The 21,832-nt window shown below is 39.8% G+C and overlaps 1 protein-coding gene across 2 annotated transcripts in view; it reads left to right on the top strand.

The window, feature by feature from the left end:
* The window catches only part of LOC139548331 (rho GTPase-activating protein 42), a 346,340-nt gene that overhangs the window by 275,711 nt on the left and 48,797 nt on the right, over positions 1-21,832 (top strand). For both annotated transcript variants that reach the window (XM_071357947.1, XM_071357948.1), the window contains 4 exons: positions 10,777-10,855; positions 13,004-13,043; positions 14,518-14,580; positions 15,386-15,460. In XM_071357947.1, the coding sequence (XP_071214048.1) occupies positions 10,777-10,855; positions 13,004-13,043; positions 14,518-14,580; positions 15,386-15,460 (257 nt within the window). The remainder of the gene's footprint in view (positions 1-10,776; positions 10,856-13,003; positions 13,044-14,517; positions 14,581-15,385; positions 15,461-21,832) is intronic.

The raw sequence follows: 21,832 nt of genomic DNA, 5'->3' as shown, positions 1-21,832 counted from the left end.
AGCAGTGAGCATGTTACTACAGCAGTGGGCATGTTACTGCAGCAGTGGGCATGGTACTGCAGCAGTGAGCATGGTACTGCAGCAGTGAGCATGTTACTACAGCAGTGAGCATGTTACTGCAGCAGTGAGCATGGTACTGCAGCAGTGAGCATGTTACTGCAGCAGTGAGCATGTTACTGCAGTAGTGAGCATGTTACTGCAGCAGTGAGCATGTTACTACAGCAGTGAGCATGTTACTGCAGCAGTGAGCATGTTACTGCAGCAGTGGGCATGGTACTGCAGCAGTGAGCATGTTACTACAGCAGTGGGCATGTTACTGTAGCAGTGAGCATGTTACTACAGCAGTGAGCATGTTACTGTAGCAGTGAGCATGTTACTGCAGCAGTGAGCATGTTACTGCAGCAGTGAGCATGTTACTGTAGCAGTGAGCATGTTACTGCAGCAGTGAGCATGTTACTGCAGCAGTGAGCATGTTACTACAGCAGTGAGCATGTTACTGCAGCAGTGAGCATGGTACTGCAGCAGTGAGCATGTTACTACAGCAGTGAGCATGGTACTGCAGCAGTGAGCATGTTACTGCAGCAGTGAGCATGGTACTGCAGCAGTGAGCATGGTACTGCAGCAGTGAGCATGTTACTGCAGCAGTGAGCATGTTACTACAGCAGTGGGCATGTTACTGTAGCAGTGAGCATGGTACTGCAGCAGTGAGCATGGTACTGCAGCAGTGAGCATGGTACTGCATGTGTTCAAGGCTGATAGCTGTGCCCATTCATTCACTCACTGAATCTATCAAACTTTACAACTTCAAATTAACTTTGAATAAAATACATTGCTTTTTTTTTTTTATCTTTCCATTCCACCCGAATTCCACCCGACTTCACCAATCACCATCACCGAATCAGACTTCACCAATCACAATCACCGAATCAGACTTCACCAATCACAATCACCGAATCAGACTTCACCAATCCCAATCATTTTTGATGGGAAAGGAAAGCGTGACACAAAAATAATTTTCCTCTTGAATAATTTCTTCTCATCTACAATTACTATAATCATTTTTCGATTTCAATAATATCATTCTGACTTTAAGTAATGGATTCATTCATCAACTTGATTCCAATTGTACAATTGTCAGATTTCAGAGCCCCTTAATGCATGGGGGGGAACATTGTTGATTTAATACGACTTAAATGTTTGACGAGTACAGTAAGAAGGACAGGAAGAGGCAGACAGACATTCAGATGCAGATCAAACCAGTCCTGGAGAACAAGAAGGAAAGCCATTGATCAAGTGGTTTAATTCATGAGATGATGGCATCAGCACATTCAGGCCTTCGCTCGGCTGGGTCGGTGTGTTTCAGAACGGAGAGGGTGTAGCAGTAGCTAACCACCAGACCTGGATTCAAATACTATTTGAAATCTTTCAAATCATTTCAGCGTTTGTTCTATTCTGCCTAGGACGCCAGATGGGCAGATATACAGTTTGGGGAATTTTATATACGTACATTCATTGGTTTTAATTAATACAGGCCACATAAAAAAACACAAAGTATTTTAAATGAATTCAAAAGTGTATTTGAACCCAGGTCTGGTCAGAGCAGCTCTCTTCACCTCCTATCTGAGCGCTGCTGAGGTGAGCATGGACAATAACTCCTGTTTAACTGGCTGGGTAGCTAACTCATTTATCACCTGAAAGATCAGATATGCCACAAGGTGCTTGTTCTAACCACAAGGGCAACGTGGAGCCACAACCCCAGTCTTCTTCCTGTACGGTGTACATTTGAGGACATCCTTATCCTCAAGCCTCTCACCCTGGGATATGGTGGAGTTGCCCCTGATCTACGGTCAGCTTTATTTATTTTCCCCACTAATCGTTAGTATTGGAGGAGGGGAAGCTGATCCTAGATCTGTACCTAGGGGACAGTATACCCAGGAGCCCTCACACCAGAGTGTGGCATGAGGCTTGCAACTGAGGTTGTCTTAAAATGGACACCGTATGTTCATCTCTAGCTCATTCATCATCATTACATTCCACTTGCTGTCTGGGTGTTCTGAGCCACCACAGCAGTCAGGCCACCCTATTCCAACACGTCAGCATCATAGGCTACATGGCTTTCAGCTACTGCTAACTATTACTACTAGCCGGTGGGCGGTAATGTTGGCAATGCATCAATGTATGAGTACATGTTAACATTTATTTACTATTACATGGGTACCATTATATTAATACTATTACATGGATAATACTATATTAATAATATTACATGGATACCATTATATTAATAATATTACATGGATACCATTATATTAATACTATTACATGGATACCATTATATCAATACTATTACATGGATACCATTATATTAATACCATTATATTAATACTATTACATGGATACCATTATATTAATACCATTATATTAATACTATTACATGGATACCATTATATTAATAATATTACATGGATACCATTATATTAATAATATTACATTGATACCATTATATTAATACTATTACATGGATACCATTATATTAATACCATTATATTAATAATATTACATGGATACCATTATATTAATACCATTATATTAATAATATTACATGGATACCATTATATTAATACTATTACATGGATACCATTATATTAATACCATTATATTAATAATATTACATGGATACCACTATATTAATACTATTACATGGATACCATTATATTAATAATATTACATGGATACCATTATATTAATACTATTACATGGGTACCATTATATTAATACTATTACATGGATAATACTATATTAATAATATTACATGGATACCATTATATTAATACCATTATATTAATAATATTACATGGATACCATTATATTAATACTATTACATGGATACCATTATATTAATACCATTATATTAATAATATTACATGGATACCACTATATTAATACTATTACATGGATAATACTATATTAATACTATTACATGGATACCATTATATCAATACTATTACATGGGTACCATTATATTAATACTATTACATGGATAATACTATATTAATAATATTACATGGATACCATTATATTAATACTATTACATGGATACCATTATATTAATACTATTACATGGATACCATTATATCAATACTATTACATGGATACCATTATATTAATACCATTATATTAATACTATTACATGGATACCATTATATTAATACTATTACATGGATACCATTATATCAATACTATTACATGGATACCATTATATTAATACCATTATATTAATACTATTACATGGATACCATTATATTAATAATATTACATGGATACCATTATATTAATACTATTACATGGATACCATTATATTAATACTATTACATGGATACCATTATATTAATACTATTACATGGATACCATTATATTAATAATATTACATGGATACCATTATATTAATACTATTACATGGATACCATTATATTAATACTATTACATGGATACCATTATATTAATACTATTACACGTATACCACTATATTAATACTATTGTAACAATAATATTACAGTATTACTAATACATGGGTACCATTATATTAATACTATTATATTAATAATATTACATGGATACTATTACATTGGTACTATTGCATTAGTACTATTACAGGGATACTATTATTAAAAATATAGCATTAATAATATTACATGGATACTATTACATGTATACTATTACATTAGTACTATTGCAGTATTACTATTACATTAGTACTATTGCTTTAGTACTATTACATTAATACTATTACATTGGTACTATTACAGTAGTACTATTACATTAATACTATTACATCAATACTATTACATTAATACTATTACACGGCTACTATGATTAATACTATAACATTAATAATATTACGTGGATACTATCACATTAGGACCATTGCAGTATTACTATTACATTAGTACTATTACATTAGTACTATTACATTAATACTATTACATTAGTACTATTACATTAGTACTTGTCACGACGTCTGCCGAAGTCGGTCCCTCTCCTTGTTCGGCGGTCGACGTCGACGATCTTCTAGCCATCACTGATCCATTTTTCATTTTCCATTGGTTTTGTCTTGTCTCCCATCACACCTGGTTCCAATCCCATCAATTACATGTTGTGTATTTAACCCTCTGTTCCCCCTCATGTCCTGGTTGGAGATTGTTTTAATGTATGTTAGTGCTAGTATGTGTTGGTGCGCGACGGGTTTTGTACCCATTTTATAATTTTTTGTACATTTTGGTCTTTGGAGTTTGTTTGTGAGTTCTTATTAAATGAATCCGTTTATACCAAGTTCATTCTCCTGCACCTGACTTCCCTGCCACCAAAACGCACACCCTACAGAGTCTCCAAACAGGACATGAGGGGAAACAGAGGGTTAAATACACAACATGTAATTGATGGGATTGGAATCAGGTGTGATGGAAGACAAGACAAAACCAATGGAAAATGAAAAATGGATCAGTGATGGCTAGAAGGTCGGTGACGTCGACCGCCCGAACAAGGAGAGGGACCGACTTCGGAAGAAGTCGTGACAGTATTATTACATTAGTACTATTACTTTAGTACTATAACATTAGTACTATTACATTAGTACTATTACATTAGTACTATTACATTAGGACTATTACATTAGTACTATTACATTAGGACTATTACATTAGTACTATTACATTAGGACTATTACATTAGTACTATGGCATTAGTACTATCACAGTAGTACTATTAATTACATTAGTACTATTACATTACTACTATTGCATTAATACTATTACATTAATACTATGGCATTAGTACTATCACAGTAGTACTATTAATTACATTAGTACTATTACATTACTACTATTGCATTAATACTATTACATTAGTACTATTACAGTAGTACTATTACCTCAGTACTATTACATGCAACCATACTGTAGGCCTATTATTAGTATGTTCATTCCAGATCATTTGTGACGGGACAAACATCGGCAAGGCCCAGAGGCATTATACACACAAACCAGAGGTATTATACACACAAACCAGAGGCGTTATACACACAAACCAGAGGCATTATACACACAAACCAGAGGCATTATACACAAAAACCAGAGGCATTATACACACAAACCAGAGGCATTATACACACAAACCAGAGGCATTATACACACAAACCAGAGGCATTATACACACAAACCAGAGGCATTATACACACAAACCAGAGGTATTATACACACAAACCAGAGGCATTATACACACAAACCAGAGGTATTATACACACAAACCAGAGGTATTATACACACAAACCAGAGGTATTATACACACAAACCAGAGGTATTATACACACAAACCAGAGGCATTATACACACAAACCAGAGGTATTATACACACAAACCAGAGGCATTATACACACAAACCAGAGGTATTATACACACAAACCAGAGGTATTATACACACAAACCAGAGGTATTATACACACAAACCAGAGGTATTATACACACAAACCAGAGGCATTATACACACAAACCAGAGGTATTATACACACAAACCAGAGGCATTATACACACAAACCAGAGGTATTATACACACAAACCAGAGGTATTATACACACAAACCAGAGGCATTATACACACAAACCAGAGGTATTATACACACAAACCAGATGCATTATACACACAAACCAGAGGCATTATACACACAAACCAGAGGTATTATACACACAAACCAGAGGTATTATACACACAAACCAGAGGCATTATACACACAAACCAGAGGTATTATACACACAAACCAGAGGCATTATACACACAAACCAGAGGCATTATACACACAAACCAGAGGCATTATACACACAAACCAGAGGCAGAGGTATTATACACACAAACCAGAGGCATTATACACACAAACCAGAGGCATTATACACACAAACCAGAGGCATTATACACACAAACCAGAGGCATTATACACACAAACCAGAGGCATTATACACACAAACCAGAGGTATTATACACACAAACCAGAGGCATTATACACACAAACCAGAGGTATTATACACACAAACCAGAGGCATTATACACACAAACCAGAGGCATTATACACACAAACCAGAGGTATTATACACACAAACCAGAGGCATTATACACACAAACCAGAGGCATTATACACACAAACCAGAGGTATTATACACACAAACCAGAGGCGTTATACACACAAACCAGAGGCGTTATACACACAAACCAGAGGCGTTATACACACAAACCAGAAGCGTTATACACACAAACCAGAGGCGTTATACACACAAACCAGAGGCGTTATACACACAAACCAGAGGCGTTATACACACAAACCAGAGGCGTTATACACACAAACCAGAGGTGTTATACACACAAACCAGAGGTATTATACACACAACCCAGAGGTATTATACACACAACCCAGAGGTATTATACACACAAACCAGAGGTATTATACACACAAACCAGAGGCATTATACACACAAACCAGAGGTATTATACACACAAACCAGAGGCATTATACACACAAACCAGAGGCATTATACACACAAACCAGAGGTATTATACACACAAACCAGAGGCATTATACACACAAACCAGAGGTATTATACACACAAACCAGAGGCATTATACACACAAACCAGAGGTATTATACACACAAACCAGAGGCATTATACACACAAACCAGAGGCATTATACACACAAACCAGAGGTATTATACACACAAACCAGAGGTATTATACACACAAACCAGAGGCATTATACACACAAACCAGAGGTATTATACACACAAACCAGAGGCATTATACACACAAACCAGAGGTATTATACACACAAACCAGAGGCATTATACACACAAACCAGAGGCAGAGGCGTTATACACACAAACCAGAGGCATTATACACACAAACCAGAGGCATTATACACACAAACCAGAGGTATTATACACACAAACCAGAGGCATTATACACACAAACCAGAGGTATTATACACACAAACCAGAGGTATTATACACACAAACCAGAGGCAGAGGCATTATACACACAAACCAGAGGCATTATACACACAAACCAGAGGCATTATACACACAAACCAGAGGCGTTATACACACAAACCAGAGGCATTATACACACAAACCAGAGGCATTATACACACAAACCAGAGGCATTATACACACAAACCAGAGGCGTTATACACACAAACCAGAGGCGATATACACACAAACCAGAGGCATTATACACACAAACCAGAGGCATTATACACACAAACCAGAGGTATTATACACACAAACCAGAGGTATTATACAAACAAACCAGAGGTATTATACACACAACCCAGAGGCATTATACACACAAACCAGAGGTATTATACACACAAACCAGAGGCATTATACACACAAACCAGAGGTATTATACACACAAACCAGAGGTATTATACACACAAACCAGAGGCATTATACACACAAACCAGAGGCATTATACACACAAACCAGAGGCATTATACACACAAACCAGAGGCATTATACACACAAACCAGAGGCATTATACACACAAACCAGAGGCGTTATACACACAAACCAGAGGCATTATACACACAAACCAGAGGCGTTATACACACAAACCAGAGGCGTTATACACACAAACCAGAGGCGTTATACACACAAACCAGAGGCGTTATACACACAAACCAGAGGCGTTATACACACAAACCAGAGGCGTTATACACACAAACCAGAGGCGTTATACACACAAACCAGAGGCGTTATACACACAAACCAGAGGCATTATACACACAAACCAGAGGTATTATACACACAAACCAGAGGTATTATACACACAAACCAGAGGCATTATACACACAAACCAGAGGCATTATACACACAAACCAGAGGTATAATACACACAAACCAGAGGCATTATACACACAAACCAGAGGCATTATACACACAAACCAGAGGTATTATACACACAAACCAGAGGCATTATACACACAAACCAGAGGCGTTATACACACAAACCAGAGGTATTATACAAACAAACCAGAGGTATTATACACACAAACCAGAGGCATTATACACACAAACCAGAGGCATTATACACACAAACCAGAGGCATTATACACACAAACCAGAGGCATTATACACACAAACCAGAGGTATTATACACACAAACCAGAGGTATTATACACACAAACCAGAGGCATTATACACACAAACCAGAGGCATTATACACACAAACCAGAGGTATTATACACACAAACCAGAGGCATTATACACACAAACCAGAGGCATTATACACACAAACCAGAGGCATTATACACACAAACCAGAGGCATTATACACACAAACCAGAGGCATTATACACACAAACCAGAGGCAGAGGTATTATACACACAAACCAGAGGCATTATACACACAAACCAGAGGCATTATACACACAAACCAGAGGCATTATACACACAAACCAGAGGTATTATACACACAAACCAGAGGCATTATACACACAGACCAGAGGTATTATACACACAAACCAGAGGCATTATACACACAAACCAGAGGCATTATACACACAAACCAGAGGTGTTATACACACAAACCAGAGGCGTTATACACACAAACCAGAGGCGTTATACACACAAACCAGAGGCATTATACACACAAACCAGAGGCATTATACACACAAACCAGAGGCGTTATACACACAAACCAGAAGCATTATACACACAAACCAGAGGCGTTATACACACAAACCAGAGGCGTTATACACACAAACCAGAGGCGTTATACACACAAACCAGAGGTATTATACACACAAACCAGAGGCATTATACACACAAACCAGAGGTATTATACACACAACCCAGAGGTATTATACACACAAACCAGAGGCATTATACACACAAACCAGAGGTATTATACACACAAACCAGAGGCATTATACAAACAAACCAGAGGTATTATACACACAAACCAGAGGCATTATACACACAAACCAGAGGCATTATACACACAAACCAGAGGTATTATACACACAAACCAGAGGCATTATACACACAAACCAGAGGCAGAGGCATTATACACACAAACCAGAGGCATTATACACACAAACCAGAGGCATTATACACACAAACCAGAGGCATTATACACACAAACCAGAGGTATTATACACACAAACCAGAGGCATTATACACACAAACCAGAGGTATTATACACACAAACCAGAGGCATTATACACACAAACCAGAGGCATTATACACACAAACCAGAGGTATTATACACACAAACCAGAGGCGTTATACACACAAACCAGAGGCGTTATACACACAAACCAGAGGCATTATACACACAAACCAGAGGCATTATACACACAAACCAGAGGCGTTATACACACAAACCAGAAGCATTATACACACAAACCAGAGGTGTTATACACACAAACCAGAGGCGTTATACACACAAACCAGAGGCGTTATACACACAAACCAGAGGTATTATACACACAAACCAGAGGCATTATACACACAAACCAGAGGTATTATACACACAACCCAGAGGTATTATACACACAAACCAGAGGCATTATACACACAAACCAGAGGCATTATACACACAAACCAGAGGCATTATACACACAAACCAGAGGTATTATACACACAAACCAGAGGCATTATACACACAAACCAGAGGTATTATACACACAAACCAGAGGCATTATACACACAAACCAGAGGTATTATACACACAAACCAGAGGCATTATACACACAAACCAGAGGCAGAGGCATTATACACACAAACCAGAGGCATTATACACACAAACCAGAGGCATTATACACACAAACCAGAGGTATTATACACACAAACCAGAGGCATTATACACACAAACCAGAGGTATTATACACACAAACCAGAGGTATTATACACACAAACCAGAGGCAGAGGCATTATACACACAAACCAGAGGCATTATACACACAAACCAGAGGCATTATACACACAAACCAGAGGCGTTATACACACAAACCAGAGGCATTATACACACAAACCAGAGGCATTATACACACAAACCAGAGGCATTATACACACAAACCAGAGGCGTTATACACACAAACCAGAGGCGATATACACACAAACCAGAGGCATTATACACACAAACCAGAGGCGTTATACACACAAACCAGAGGCGATATACACACACACCAGAGGCATTATACACACAACCCAGAGGCAGAGGCATTATACACACAAACTGCATATTATTTCATGAAGGCAGTGGTTTAATGTACTGTCATAATGATCCAGAATCGGTCTGTATTCAGAGATTACACCCACCTGGAGATACAGGGAATGCATGCAAGGAGGATAAAATCAAATCAAGCACTATGTTAATTTGGAGTGGGAATGTAATCACTGACATGATTTAGAGAATGACACACAGTACTGTGTGAACACTACTCTGTTTAAGCACAGTGGTCATATCATGGAATTCATTTGATAGAGGTGTTTGTTGTTTAAACATGGCCTGCTACTGTATCACCATGAGGACAACTCAAACGGCACCCTATTCCCTATATAGTGCACTACTTTTGACCAGACACCTATGGGAGAGGGAGAGCCTATGGATCCTGGGCAAAAGTAGTGCACTAAATAGGGAATAGGGTGCCATTTGGGATGAAGCCTTATGGACCCTGGGCATTGAGATGTGATGTGACTGAAGTGTCCTGTGTGGTGTGTGAACCTGTTCCAGGCATGGCATCGTGACTCTCCAGGCTCTGTCTGAGTCCAACAGAAGGCTGTGGCTGGAGGCTATGGATGGCAAGGAGCCGGTGAGGAACCTCTCCCTCTGTTCTCTTCTCTCTCCCTCTCTTTTTTCTCACCTCTCCCTCTCTTCTCTTCTCTCCCTCTCTCTTTTCTCACCTCTCCCTCTCTTTTCTCACCTCTCCCTCTCTCTTCTCTTCTCTCCCTCTCTTTTCTCATCTCTCCCTCTCTCTTCTCACCTCTCCCTCTCTCTTCTCTTCTCTCTCCCTCTCTCTTCTCATCTCTCCCTCTCTCTTCTCACCTCTCCCTCCCTCTTCTCTTCTCTCTCCCTCTCTCTTCTCATCTTTCCCTCTCTCTTCTCACCTCTCCCTCCCTTTTCTCTTCTCTCCCTCTCTCTTTTCATCTCTCCCTCTCTCTTCTCATCTCTCCCTCTCTCTTCTCATCTCTCCCTCCCTTTTCTCTTCTCTCCCTCTCTCTTTTCATCTTACTCTCTCCCCTCTGTCTCTTTCTCTCTTGCACGTTCTCTCTTCCTTTCTCTCTCTTCTACTCTCTCTCTATTTTATTTTCACCCACCCCCTCTCTCTTTCTCTCTCTCTCCCTTTCCATCTTTCTTTTTATATTCCCACTCTAGTTCAGTCTAGCTGGTTCTGGTGTCTGGCAGGGACACAGTGAAAATATGTGTGTCTTTGGTGCCCCCTTCTGGCTGTATGAAACATAACTATACTGTAGCTTTTGGATAGGTGTGTCAAACTCAATTCCTGGTGGGCTGTATGTCTACGGGTTTTCACCCCTCCCTTAAACTTGATTGATCAACTAACATCATTGATTAGTTAGGAACTCCCGTTGTTACCTGGTTGTCTAGGTTGTAGCCCTTTACGCTCGTATCCGTATAAGGGGTGAAAATGGCTTGGCCACTGATAAACACCCATATTGAAATGCAGTGGCTGCATGGAATACCTTATGGGTTTTGACCAACAGCCGTTCTGAACTGGAGCACCTCGCTTGACCGTAAGATGCCTCCATCCCTCCTGGTTATTGGGCAAATTAAGATCTCAGACTCAATGTATTTTGAAAGATGAAACATTAAAGATTACAATAAGTACCGCTTTGATGTCATACAAGCAAGCCAAATGACCAGCTGACCCAGATTGTTATAGATAAAATACCGTTTTTGGATTGCGTAAATAACAACAGTAATTGTGTGATGGTGGGGGAGGCAGGGCTGTGTTCCAAACAAAACAACAAGAAGTGTGCCTGACCTAGTTCCTCATCGGCACAGCTAGGAGATAAAAAAAACACCTTATAGTTGAAGAATATTTTTTGAGTCATAAAAGTGCATTGAAATTACTTGAACTATGCACACTTGGAGAGGCGTGTGGCCCCTTGGAGATGATTGTGGCCACTTGGAGAGGTGTGTGGCGACTTGGAGAGGCGTGTGGCCCCTTGGAGATGATTGTGGCCACTTGTAGAGGAGTGTGGCCACTTGGTGAGGTGTGTGGCGACTTGGAGAGGAGTGTGGCCACTTGGAGAGGAGTGTGGCCACTTGGAGAGGAGTGTGTCCACTTGGAGAGGAGTGTGGCCACTTGGAGAGGTGTGTGGCCACTTGGAGAGGTGTGTGGCCACTTGGAGAGTTGTGTGGGAACTTGGAGAGGAGTGTGGGAACTTGAAGAGGAGTGTGGCCACTTGGAGAGGAGTGTGGGAACTTGGAGAGGAGTGTGGCCACTTGGAGACAGCAGTTTGACCTCTTTCTCAAACCCTTGACATTTGTTCGGTCTTATGTTGCACCTACCACACATTCTCCAGGAATATTCTGATCATGTTACTGAATGTATCCAGAGTATTTTCTGATTTACTTCAACAAATGCTGTGAAAAGTTCAGGAAATGTCAAATGCACATGCAATCAACAGTGTAATGTTTGGATTCAGTCTTGTGTCAGGTGAACTGTTGGGTCCTCACTTTTAGTCTCGTTATTTCCCCATGATCTCCAAACGATTCCCTTTTAATTGTTACCATGGTTATGCATATGCTTTCCATACTTCTTCTGTAAGAAACATGTCAGTGTAGCTCTGTCCACATAGGAGAATTTCCACCAGTGTAAAGGGTTAATAACAAACAAACATGTCTCTCCAGGAAGTGTTTGACACTCTGCTTTAGGATGCGTCCTCTGTAAAATGGTTTTCAACTGAGTGTAATTAACTCTGATGATTTTCTCCAGATTTACAACCTTCCAGCCATTCTGAGCAAGAAAGAAGAGAGTAAGTATTTTATACTACACAACACATATACAATATACTACAAAAGACATGTCAAATATACTACACAACACATGTCAAATATACTACACAATACATGTACAATATACTACACAACACATGTACAATATACTACAAAACACATGTCAAACACATGTCAAATATACTACACACCACATGACAAATATGCTACACAACTCATGTACAACATACCACAGAACACATGCACAATATACTACACAACACATGTACAATATACTGCACATCATCTGTACAATATACTACAGAACATATGTACAATATACTACACAACACATGCCAAATATACTACACAACACATGTACAATATACTACACAACACATGCCACATATACTACCCAACACATGTACAATATACTACAAAACACATGTCAAACACATGTCAAATATACTACACACCACATGACAAATATGCTACACAACTCATGTACAATATACTACACAACATATGTACACTATACTACACACCACTAGTACAATATCCTACACAACACATGTACAATATACTACACAACACATGACAAATATGCTACACAACTCATGTACAATATACTACACAACACATGTACAATATACTGCACATCATCTGTACAATATACTACACAACATATGTACACTATACTACACACCACTAGTACAATATCCTACACAACACATGTACAATATACTACACACCACATGACAAATATGCTACACAACTCATGTACAATATACTACACAACATATGTACACTATACTACACACCACTAGTACAATATCCTACACAACACATGTACAATATACTACACAACACATGTACAATATACTACAAAACCCATGTACAATATACTACAGAACACATGTAGAATATACTATAGTTCTGACTGTCCTAAGTGTAAAAAGAGTGAATAAGATGTGTAAAAGCAGATGCATTATCTAATGCTAACTCTTGTTGTTGTTGTTGTCTGTAGCCATCCACTTCTACTTATGAACTCAGTTAGACTCATTTGATGAGTGTGGATCATCATTAGGACACACTCTCTGTGTGAGAGAACAGCTGCAATCACACCACTCTGAGTATTTCCTCCAAAATCGGCCCCTATTCCCTCTGTAGTGCACTACTATAACACCCTATTCCCTCTGTAGTGCACTACTATAACACCCTATTCCCTCTGTAGTGCACTACTATAACACCCTATTCCCTCTGTAGTGCACTACTATAACACCCTATTCCCTCTGTAGTGCACTACTATAACACCCTATTCCCTCTGTAGTGCACTACTATAACACCCTATTCCCTCTGTAGTGCACTACTATAACACCCTATTCCCTCTGTAGTGCACTACTATAACACCCTATTCCCTCTGTAGTGCACTACTTTTCAACAGAGCCCCACGGGCCCTTATGTTCTGTGTATTGAACCCAGTCAACTCTGCTCTTTGTGTTCCCTGTGTTACAGCGTACCTAAACGAGGCAGGGTTTAATTTTGTGAGGAAATGTATTGACTTGGTGGAGGTACGAGGTGAGTCATCATGGCCGCCATTTTTTATCCCTTCCCCTGGGCTTCAGCTGTCAACATAGACCGCTGAACTCAGTCTCACTGTAATCCTACGTGACCAAGCACGGTCACCAACACCACTCTTCATTAGTGTGTGTGTGTGTGTGTGTGTGTGTGTGTGTGTGTGTGTGTGTGTGTGTGTGTGTGTGTGTGTGTGTGTGTGTGTGTGTGTGTGTGTGTGTGTGTGTGTGTTTCAGTGGTGTAAAGTACTTAAGTAAAAATACTTTAAAGTACTACTTAAGTAGTTTTTGGGGGGTATCTGTACTTTACTTTACTATTTATATTTTATGCCAACTTTTACTTTTACTTCACCACATTCCTAAAGAAAATTATGTTATTTTTACTCCACACATTTAGCCTGACACCCAAAAGTACTCGTTACATTTTGCCGTTTTCCCTACTGCCTCTGATCTGGCAGATTCACTAAACATAAAATGCTTCATTTGTAAATTATGTCTGAATGTTGGAGCCCCTGGCTGTTCCTCAATAATAAAAACACAAGACAATTGTGCCATCTGGTTTGCTAAATATAAAGAATTTGAAATTATTTATACTTTTACTTTTGATACTTAAGTATATTTTAGGAACTCCATTTACTTGTGATACTTAAGTATATTTAAAACCATAATACCTTTAGACTTTTACTCAAGTAGAATTTTACTGGGTGACTTTCACTTTTACTGGAGTCATTTTCTATGAAGGTATTGTTACTTTTACTGACGTAGGACAACTGGATACTTTCCCCACCGCTGGTGTGTTTGTCTCACAGGGATCAACACATTGGGCCTCTACAGAATAGGAGGGGTCAACTCTAAGGTCCAGAAGTTGATGACCACTGTGTTTGGTAAGTAGCCTCTGCTCTCTCTCTCTCTCTCTCTCTCTCTCTCTCTCTCTCTCTCTCTCTCTCTCTCTCTCTCTCTCTCTCTCTCTCTCTCTCTCTCTCTCTCTCTCTCTCTCTCTCTCTCTCTCTCTCTCTCTCTCTCTCTCTCTCTCTCTCTCTCTCTCTCAATTCAATTCAATTCAATTGACTTTATTGACATGGCAAGTTATTATTACTTACATTGTCAAAGTATACATATCGAAAAATTTAAATAAAATATATATGTATATATATACACAAAATATATATATATTTATATATAAATAAATGGTGGGACTAACAGTAGTAATAATAGTAGTAGTGGACATGGGATTACCATTAATAACAGCTACAACAACAATGTTAATCAGAACAACAATACATTAAAGCAACAGTAGTAGACCAGTGTCAACATGACTGAGAAGACACATGACCTGGTACGAAAGACAAAACAAAACTAAGCTAAATGGGAAATATTATCAACATTTCTTTGCATTTTTCACTGGCTGTCCCTCAGGCTGTGGCAGGAGGACACATATTTGGCTGCCAAAACTGCACATTTTGGCTTTTCACCCAACAAATATTTGAATTTTTCTTCATCTTTTATAGTTTCAAATTCTTTGTATTGAATTATAATTTTGGGAAAGAAATATGCTCTCTCTCTCTCTCTCTCTCTCTCTCTCTCTCTCTCTCTCTCTCTCTCTCTCTCTCTCTCTCTCTCTCTCTCTCTCTCTCTCTCTCTCTCTCTCTCTCTCTCTCTCTCTCTCTCTCTCTCTCTCTCTCTCTCTCTCTCTGTCATCCTCTCTCTTTCTCTCTGTCTCTGTTTTCCTCTCTCTTTCTCTCTCTCTCTCCCTTTCACACTCTCTCTCTCTCTCTCTCTCTCTCTCTCTCTCTCTCTCTCTCTCTCTCTCTCTCTCTCTCTGTCATCCTCTCTCTTTCTCTCTGTCTCTGTTTTCCTCTCTCTTTCTTTCTCTCTCTCCCTCCCACGCTCAATTCAATTCAATTGAAGGTATTTATTGGCATGGGAAACATATGTTAACATTGCCAAAGCAAGTGAAATAGATAAACAAAAGAGAAATAAACAATATAAATTAACAGCAAACATTACACTCACAGAAGTTCCAAAAGGTTAAAGACATTACAAATGTCATATTATGTCTATATACAATGTTTTAATGATGTGCAAATAGTTCAAATACAAAAGGGAAAATATATAAACATAAATATGGGTTGTATTTAGAATGGTGTTTGTTCTTCACTGGTTGACCTTTTCTTGTGGCAACAGGTCACAAATCTTGCTGCTGTGATGGTACACTGTGGTATTTCACCCAGTAGATATGGGAGTTTATCAAAATTGGAATTGTTTTCAAATTCTTTGTGGGTCTGTGTAATCTGAGGAAAATATGTGTCTCTAATATGGTCATACATTTGGCAGGAAGTTAGGAAGTGCAGCTCATTTTACACCTCATTTTGTGGGCAGTGTGCACATAACCTGTCTTCTCTTGATAGCCAGGTCTGCCTTGGGTGGCCTTTCTCAATAGCAAGGCTCGGACACTGTGTACTCTCTGTTTAGGGCCAAATAACATTCTAGTTTGCTCTGTTTTTTGTTAATTCTTTCCAATGTGTCAAGTAATTATCTTTTTGTTTTCTCATGATTAGGTTTGGTCTCTCTCTCTCTGTCTTCCTCTCTCTTTCCTTCTTTCTCTTTCTCTCTCAAATCAAATCAAATTGTATTTGTCACATCCGCTTAGACTCATTGTTTTTCTTACGAGCCCTTCCCAACGATGCAGTTAAAACATTATAATACAAATCATTGTAAGAGGAATAGAGGAATAAAATACACAAGCATGTCACAATTCAACGGCTCAGACACAAGAGGTATGTGGCAGGGTCTACAGTCAATCACGGATTACAAAAAGAAAACCAGCCCCGTCGCGGACCAGGATGTCTTGCTTCCAGACAGACTAAATAACTTCTTTGCTCGCTTTGAGGACAATACAGTGCCACTGACACGGCCCTCTACCAAAACCTGCGGGCTCTCCTTCACTGTAGCCGAGGTGAGTAAAACATTTAAACGTGTTAACCCTCGCAAGGCTGCAGGCCCAGACAGCATTCCCAGCCGCGTCCTCAGAGCATGCGCAGACCAGCTGGCTGGTGTGTTTACGGACATATTCAATCAATCCTTATCCCAGTCTGCTGTTCTCACATGCTTCAAGAGGGCCACCATTGTTCCTGTTCCCAAGAAAGCTAAGGTAACTGAGCTAAACGACTACCGCCCTGTAGCACTCACTTCCGTCATCATGAAGTGCTTTGAGAGACTAGTCAAGGACCATATCACCTCCACCCTACCTGACACCCTAGACCCACTCCAATTTGCTTACCGCCCCAATAGGTCCACAGACGACGCAATCGCAACCACACTGCACACTGCCCTAACCCATCTGGATAAGAGGAATACCCATGTGAGAATGCTGTTCATCGACTACAGCTCAGCATTTAACACCATAGTACCCTCCAAACTCGTCATCAAGCTCGAGACCCTGGGTCTCGACCCCGCCCTGTGCAACTGGGTACTGGACTTCCTGACGGGCCGCTCCCAGGTGTTGAGGGTAGGTAACAACATCTCCAACCCGCTGATCCTCAACACTGGGGCCCCACAAGGGTGCGTTCTGAGCCCTCTCCTGTACTCCCTGTTCACCCACGACTGCGTGGCCATGCACGCCTCCAACTCAATCATCAAGTTTGCGGACGACACTACAGTGGTAGGCTTGATTACCAACAACGACGAGACGGCCTACAGGGAGGAGGTGAGGGCCCTCGGAGTGTGGTGTCAGGAAAATAACATCACACTTAACGTCAACAAAACAAAGGAGATGATTGTGGACTTCAGGAAACAGCAGAGGGAGCACCCCCCTATCCACATCGACGGGACAGTAGTGGAGAAGGTGGAAAGTTTTAGGTTCCTCGACGTACACATCACGGACAAACTGAATTGGTTCACCCACACAGGCAGCGTTGTGAAGAAGGCGCAGCAGCGCCTCTTCAACCTCAGGAGGCTGAAGAAATGCGGCTTGTCACCAAAAGCACTCACAAACTTCTACAGATGCACAATCGAGTGCATCCTGTCGTGCTGTATCACCGCCTGGTACGGCAACTGCTCCGCCCACAACCATAAGGCTCTCCAGAGGGTAGTGAGGTCTGCACAACGCATCACCGGGGGCAAACTACCTGCCCTCCAGGACACCTACACCACCCGATGTCACAGGAAGGCCATAAAGATCATCAAGGACAACAACCACCCGAGCCACTGCCTGTTCACCCCGCTATCATCCAGAAGGCGAGGTCAGTACAGGTGCATCAAAGCAGGGACCGAGAGACTGAAAAACAGCTTCTATCTCAAGGCCATCAGACTGTTAAACAGCCACCACTAACATTTAGTGGCTGCTGCCAACATACTGACTCAACTCCAGCCACTTTAATAATGGAAATTGATCAAAAATGTATCACTAGCCACTTTAAACTATGCCACTTTATGTTTATATACCCTACATTACTCATCTCATATGAATATACTGTACTCTATACCATCTACTGCATCTTGCCTATGCCGTTCTGTACCATCACTCATTCATATATCTTTATGTACATATTCTTTATCCCTTTACACTTGTGTGTATAAGGTAGTAGTTGTGGAATTTTAAGGTTAGATTACTTGTTGGTTATTACTGCATTGTCGGAACTAGAAGCACAAGCATTTCGCTACACTCGCATTAACATCTGCTAACCATGTGTATGTGACAAATAAAATTTGATTTGATTTGATATGAGGAAGTACCAGATCAATGTGGAGCTATATACAGGAAATAGCAGATCAATGTGGAGCTATATACAGGAAGTACCAGATCAATGTGGAGCTATATACAGGAAGTACCAGATCAATGTGGAGCTATATACAGGAAGTACCAGATCAATGTGGAGGTATATACAGAAAGTACCAGATCAATGTGGAACAAAATACAGAAAGTACCAGATCAATGTGGAGCTATATACAGGAAGTTCCAGATCAATGTGGAGCTATATACAGGAAGTACCAGATCAATGTAGAGCTATATACAGGAAGTACCAGATCAATGTGGAGCTATATACAGGAATAACCAGTACCAGATCAATGTGGAGCTATATACAGGAAGTACCAGATCAATGTGGAGCTATATACAGGAAGTATCAGTACCAGATCAATTGTAACGGTGTCCTCCTCCTCTTCAGACGAAGAGGAGGAGTAGGGATTGAACCAAAACGCAGCGTTGCTAGTAGACATAATATTTATTAAACAAGATGAAAACAAACACGAAAATATACTTGAATAATTACAAAACAACAAACGACGTAGACAGACCTGAACGTAAGAACTTACATGAAACACGAAGAACGCACGAACAGGAAAAATGACTACATAAAACGAACGAACAAACAAAACCGAAACCGAAACAGTCCCGTGTGGCGTAACATACACAGACACTGACACAGGAGACAACCACCCACCAACAAACAGTGTGAACAGCCAACCTATATATGGTTCTCAATCAGAGGAAAACGTCAAACACCTGTCTCTGATTGAGAACCATATAAGGCTAATTACAAGTGACCTAAACATAGAAACACAAAACATAGAATGCCCACCCCAACTCACGCCCTGACCAACTAGACAGATACAAAAATAACATAAAACAGGTCAGGAACGTGACATCAATGAGGAGCTATATACAGGGAGTACCAGTACCAGATCAATGTGGAGCTATATACAGGGAGTACCAGTACCAGATCAATGTGGAGCTATATACAGGGAGTACCAGTACCAGATCAATGTGGAGCTATATACAGGGAGTACCAGATCGATGTGGAGCTATATACAGGAAGTACCAGATCAATGTGGAGCTATATACAGGGAGTACCAGTAGTAGATCAATGTGGAGCTATATACAGGTAGTACCAGTACCAGATCAATGTGGAGCTATACACAGGGAGTACCAGTACCAGATCAACGTGGAGCTATATACAGGGAGTACCAGATCAATGTGGAGCTTTATACAGGAAGTACCAATACCAGATCAATGTGGAGCTATATACAGGGAGTACCAGTACCAGATCAATGTGAAGCTATATACAGGAAGTACCAGTACCAGATCAATGTGGAGCTATATACAGGGAGTACCAGATCAATGTGAAGCTATATACAGGAAGTACCAGTACCAGATCAATGTGGCGCTATATTCAGGGAGTACCAGTACCAGATCAATGTGGAGCTATACACAGGGAGTACCAGATCTTAATAAGGTATTGTAGGTAGATATGTACATGAAGGCTAGGTAAAGTGACTAGGCATCAGGATAGATAATAATAAGGTATTTGAGGTAGATCTGTACATGAAAGCAGGGTAAAGTGACTAGGCATCAGGATAGATAATAATAAGGTATTTGAGGTAGATATGTACATGAAGGCAGGGTAAAGTGACTAGGCATCAGGATAGATAATAATAAGGTATTTGAGGTAGATATGTACATGAAGGCAGGGTAAAGTGACTAGACATCAGGATCGATAATAATAAGGTATTTGAGGTAGATATGTACATGAAGGCAGGGTAAAGTGACTAGGCATCAGGATAGATAATAATAAGGTATTTGAGGTAGATATGTACATGAAGGCAGGGTAAAGTGACTAGGCATCAGGATAGATAATAATAAGGTATTTGAGGTAGATATGTACATGAAGGCAGGGTAAAGTGACTAGGCATCAGGATAGATAATAATAAGGTATTGGAGGTAGATATGTACATGAAGGCAGGGTAAAGTGACTAGGCATCAGGATAGATAATAATAAGGTATTTGAGGTAGATATGTACATGAAGGCAGGGTGAAGTGACTAGGCATCAGGATAGATAATAATAAGGTATTTGAGGTAGATATGTACATGAAGGCAGGGTAAAGTGACTAGGCATCAGGATAGATAATAATAAGGTATTAGAGGTAGATATGTACGTGAAGGCAGGGTAAAGTGACTAGGCATCAGGATAGATAATAATAAGGTATTTGAGGTAGATATGTACATGAAGGCAGGGTGAAGTGACTAGGCATCAGGATAGATAATAATAAGGTATTTGAGGTAGATATGTACATGAAGGCAGGGTGAAGTGACTAGGCATCAGGATAGATAATAATAAGGTATTTGATGTAGATATGTACATGAAGGCAGGGTGAAGTGACTAGGCATCAGGATAGATAATAATAAGAGTAAAATAAAGAACAGAGTTACAGCAGCAAAAATTAGTGTAAAAGTGTGTGTGTGTGTTGTGTGTGTTTG

Source organism: Salvelinus alpinus, chromosome 21, assembly GCF_045679555.1.
Source record: "Salvelinus alpinus chromosome 21, SLU_Salpinus.1, whole genome shotgun sequence".
In the NCBI taxonomy this organism is placed as follows: Eukaryota; Metazoa; Chordata; class Actinopteri; order Salmoniformes; family Salmonidae; genus Salvelinus; species Salvelinus alpinus.
This window is presented reverse-complemented; position numbering and strand designations above follow the sequence as displayed.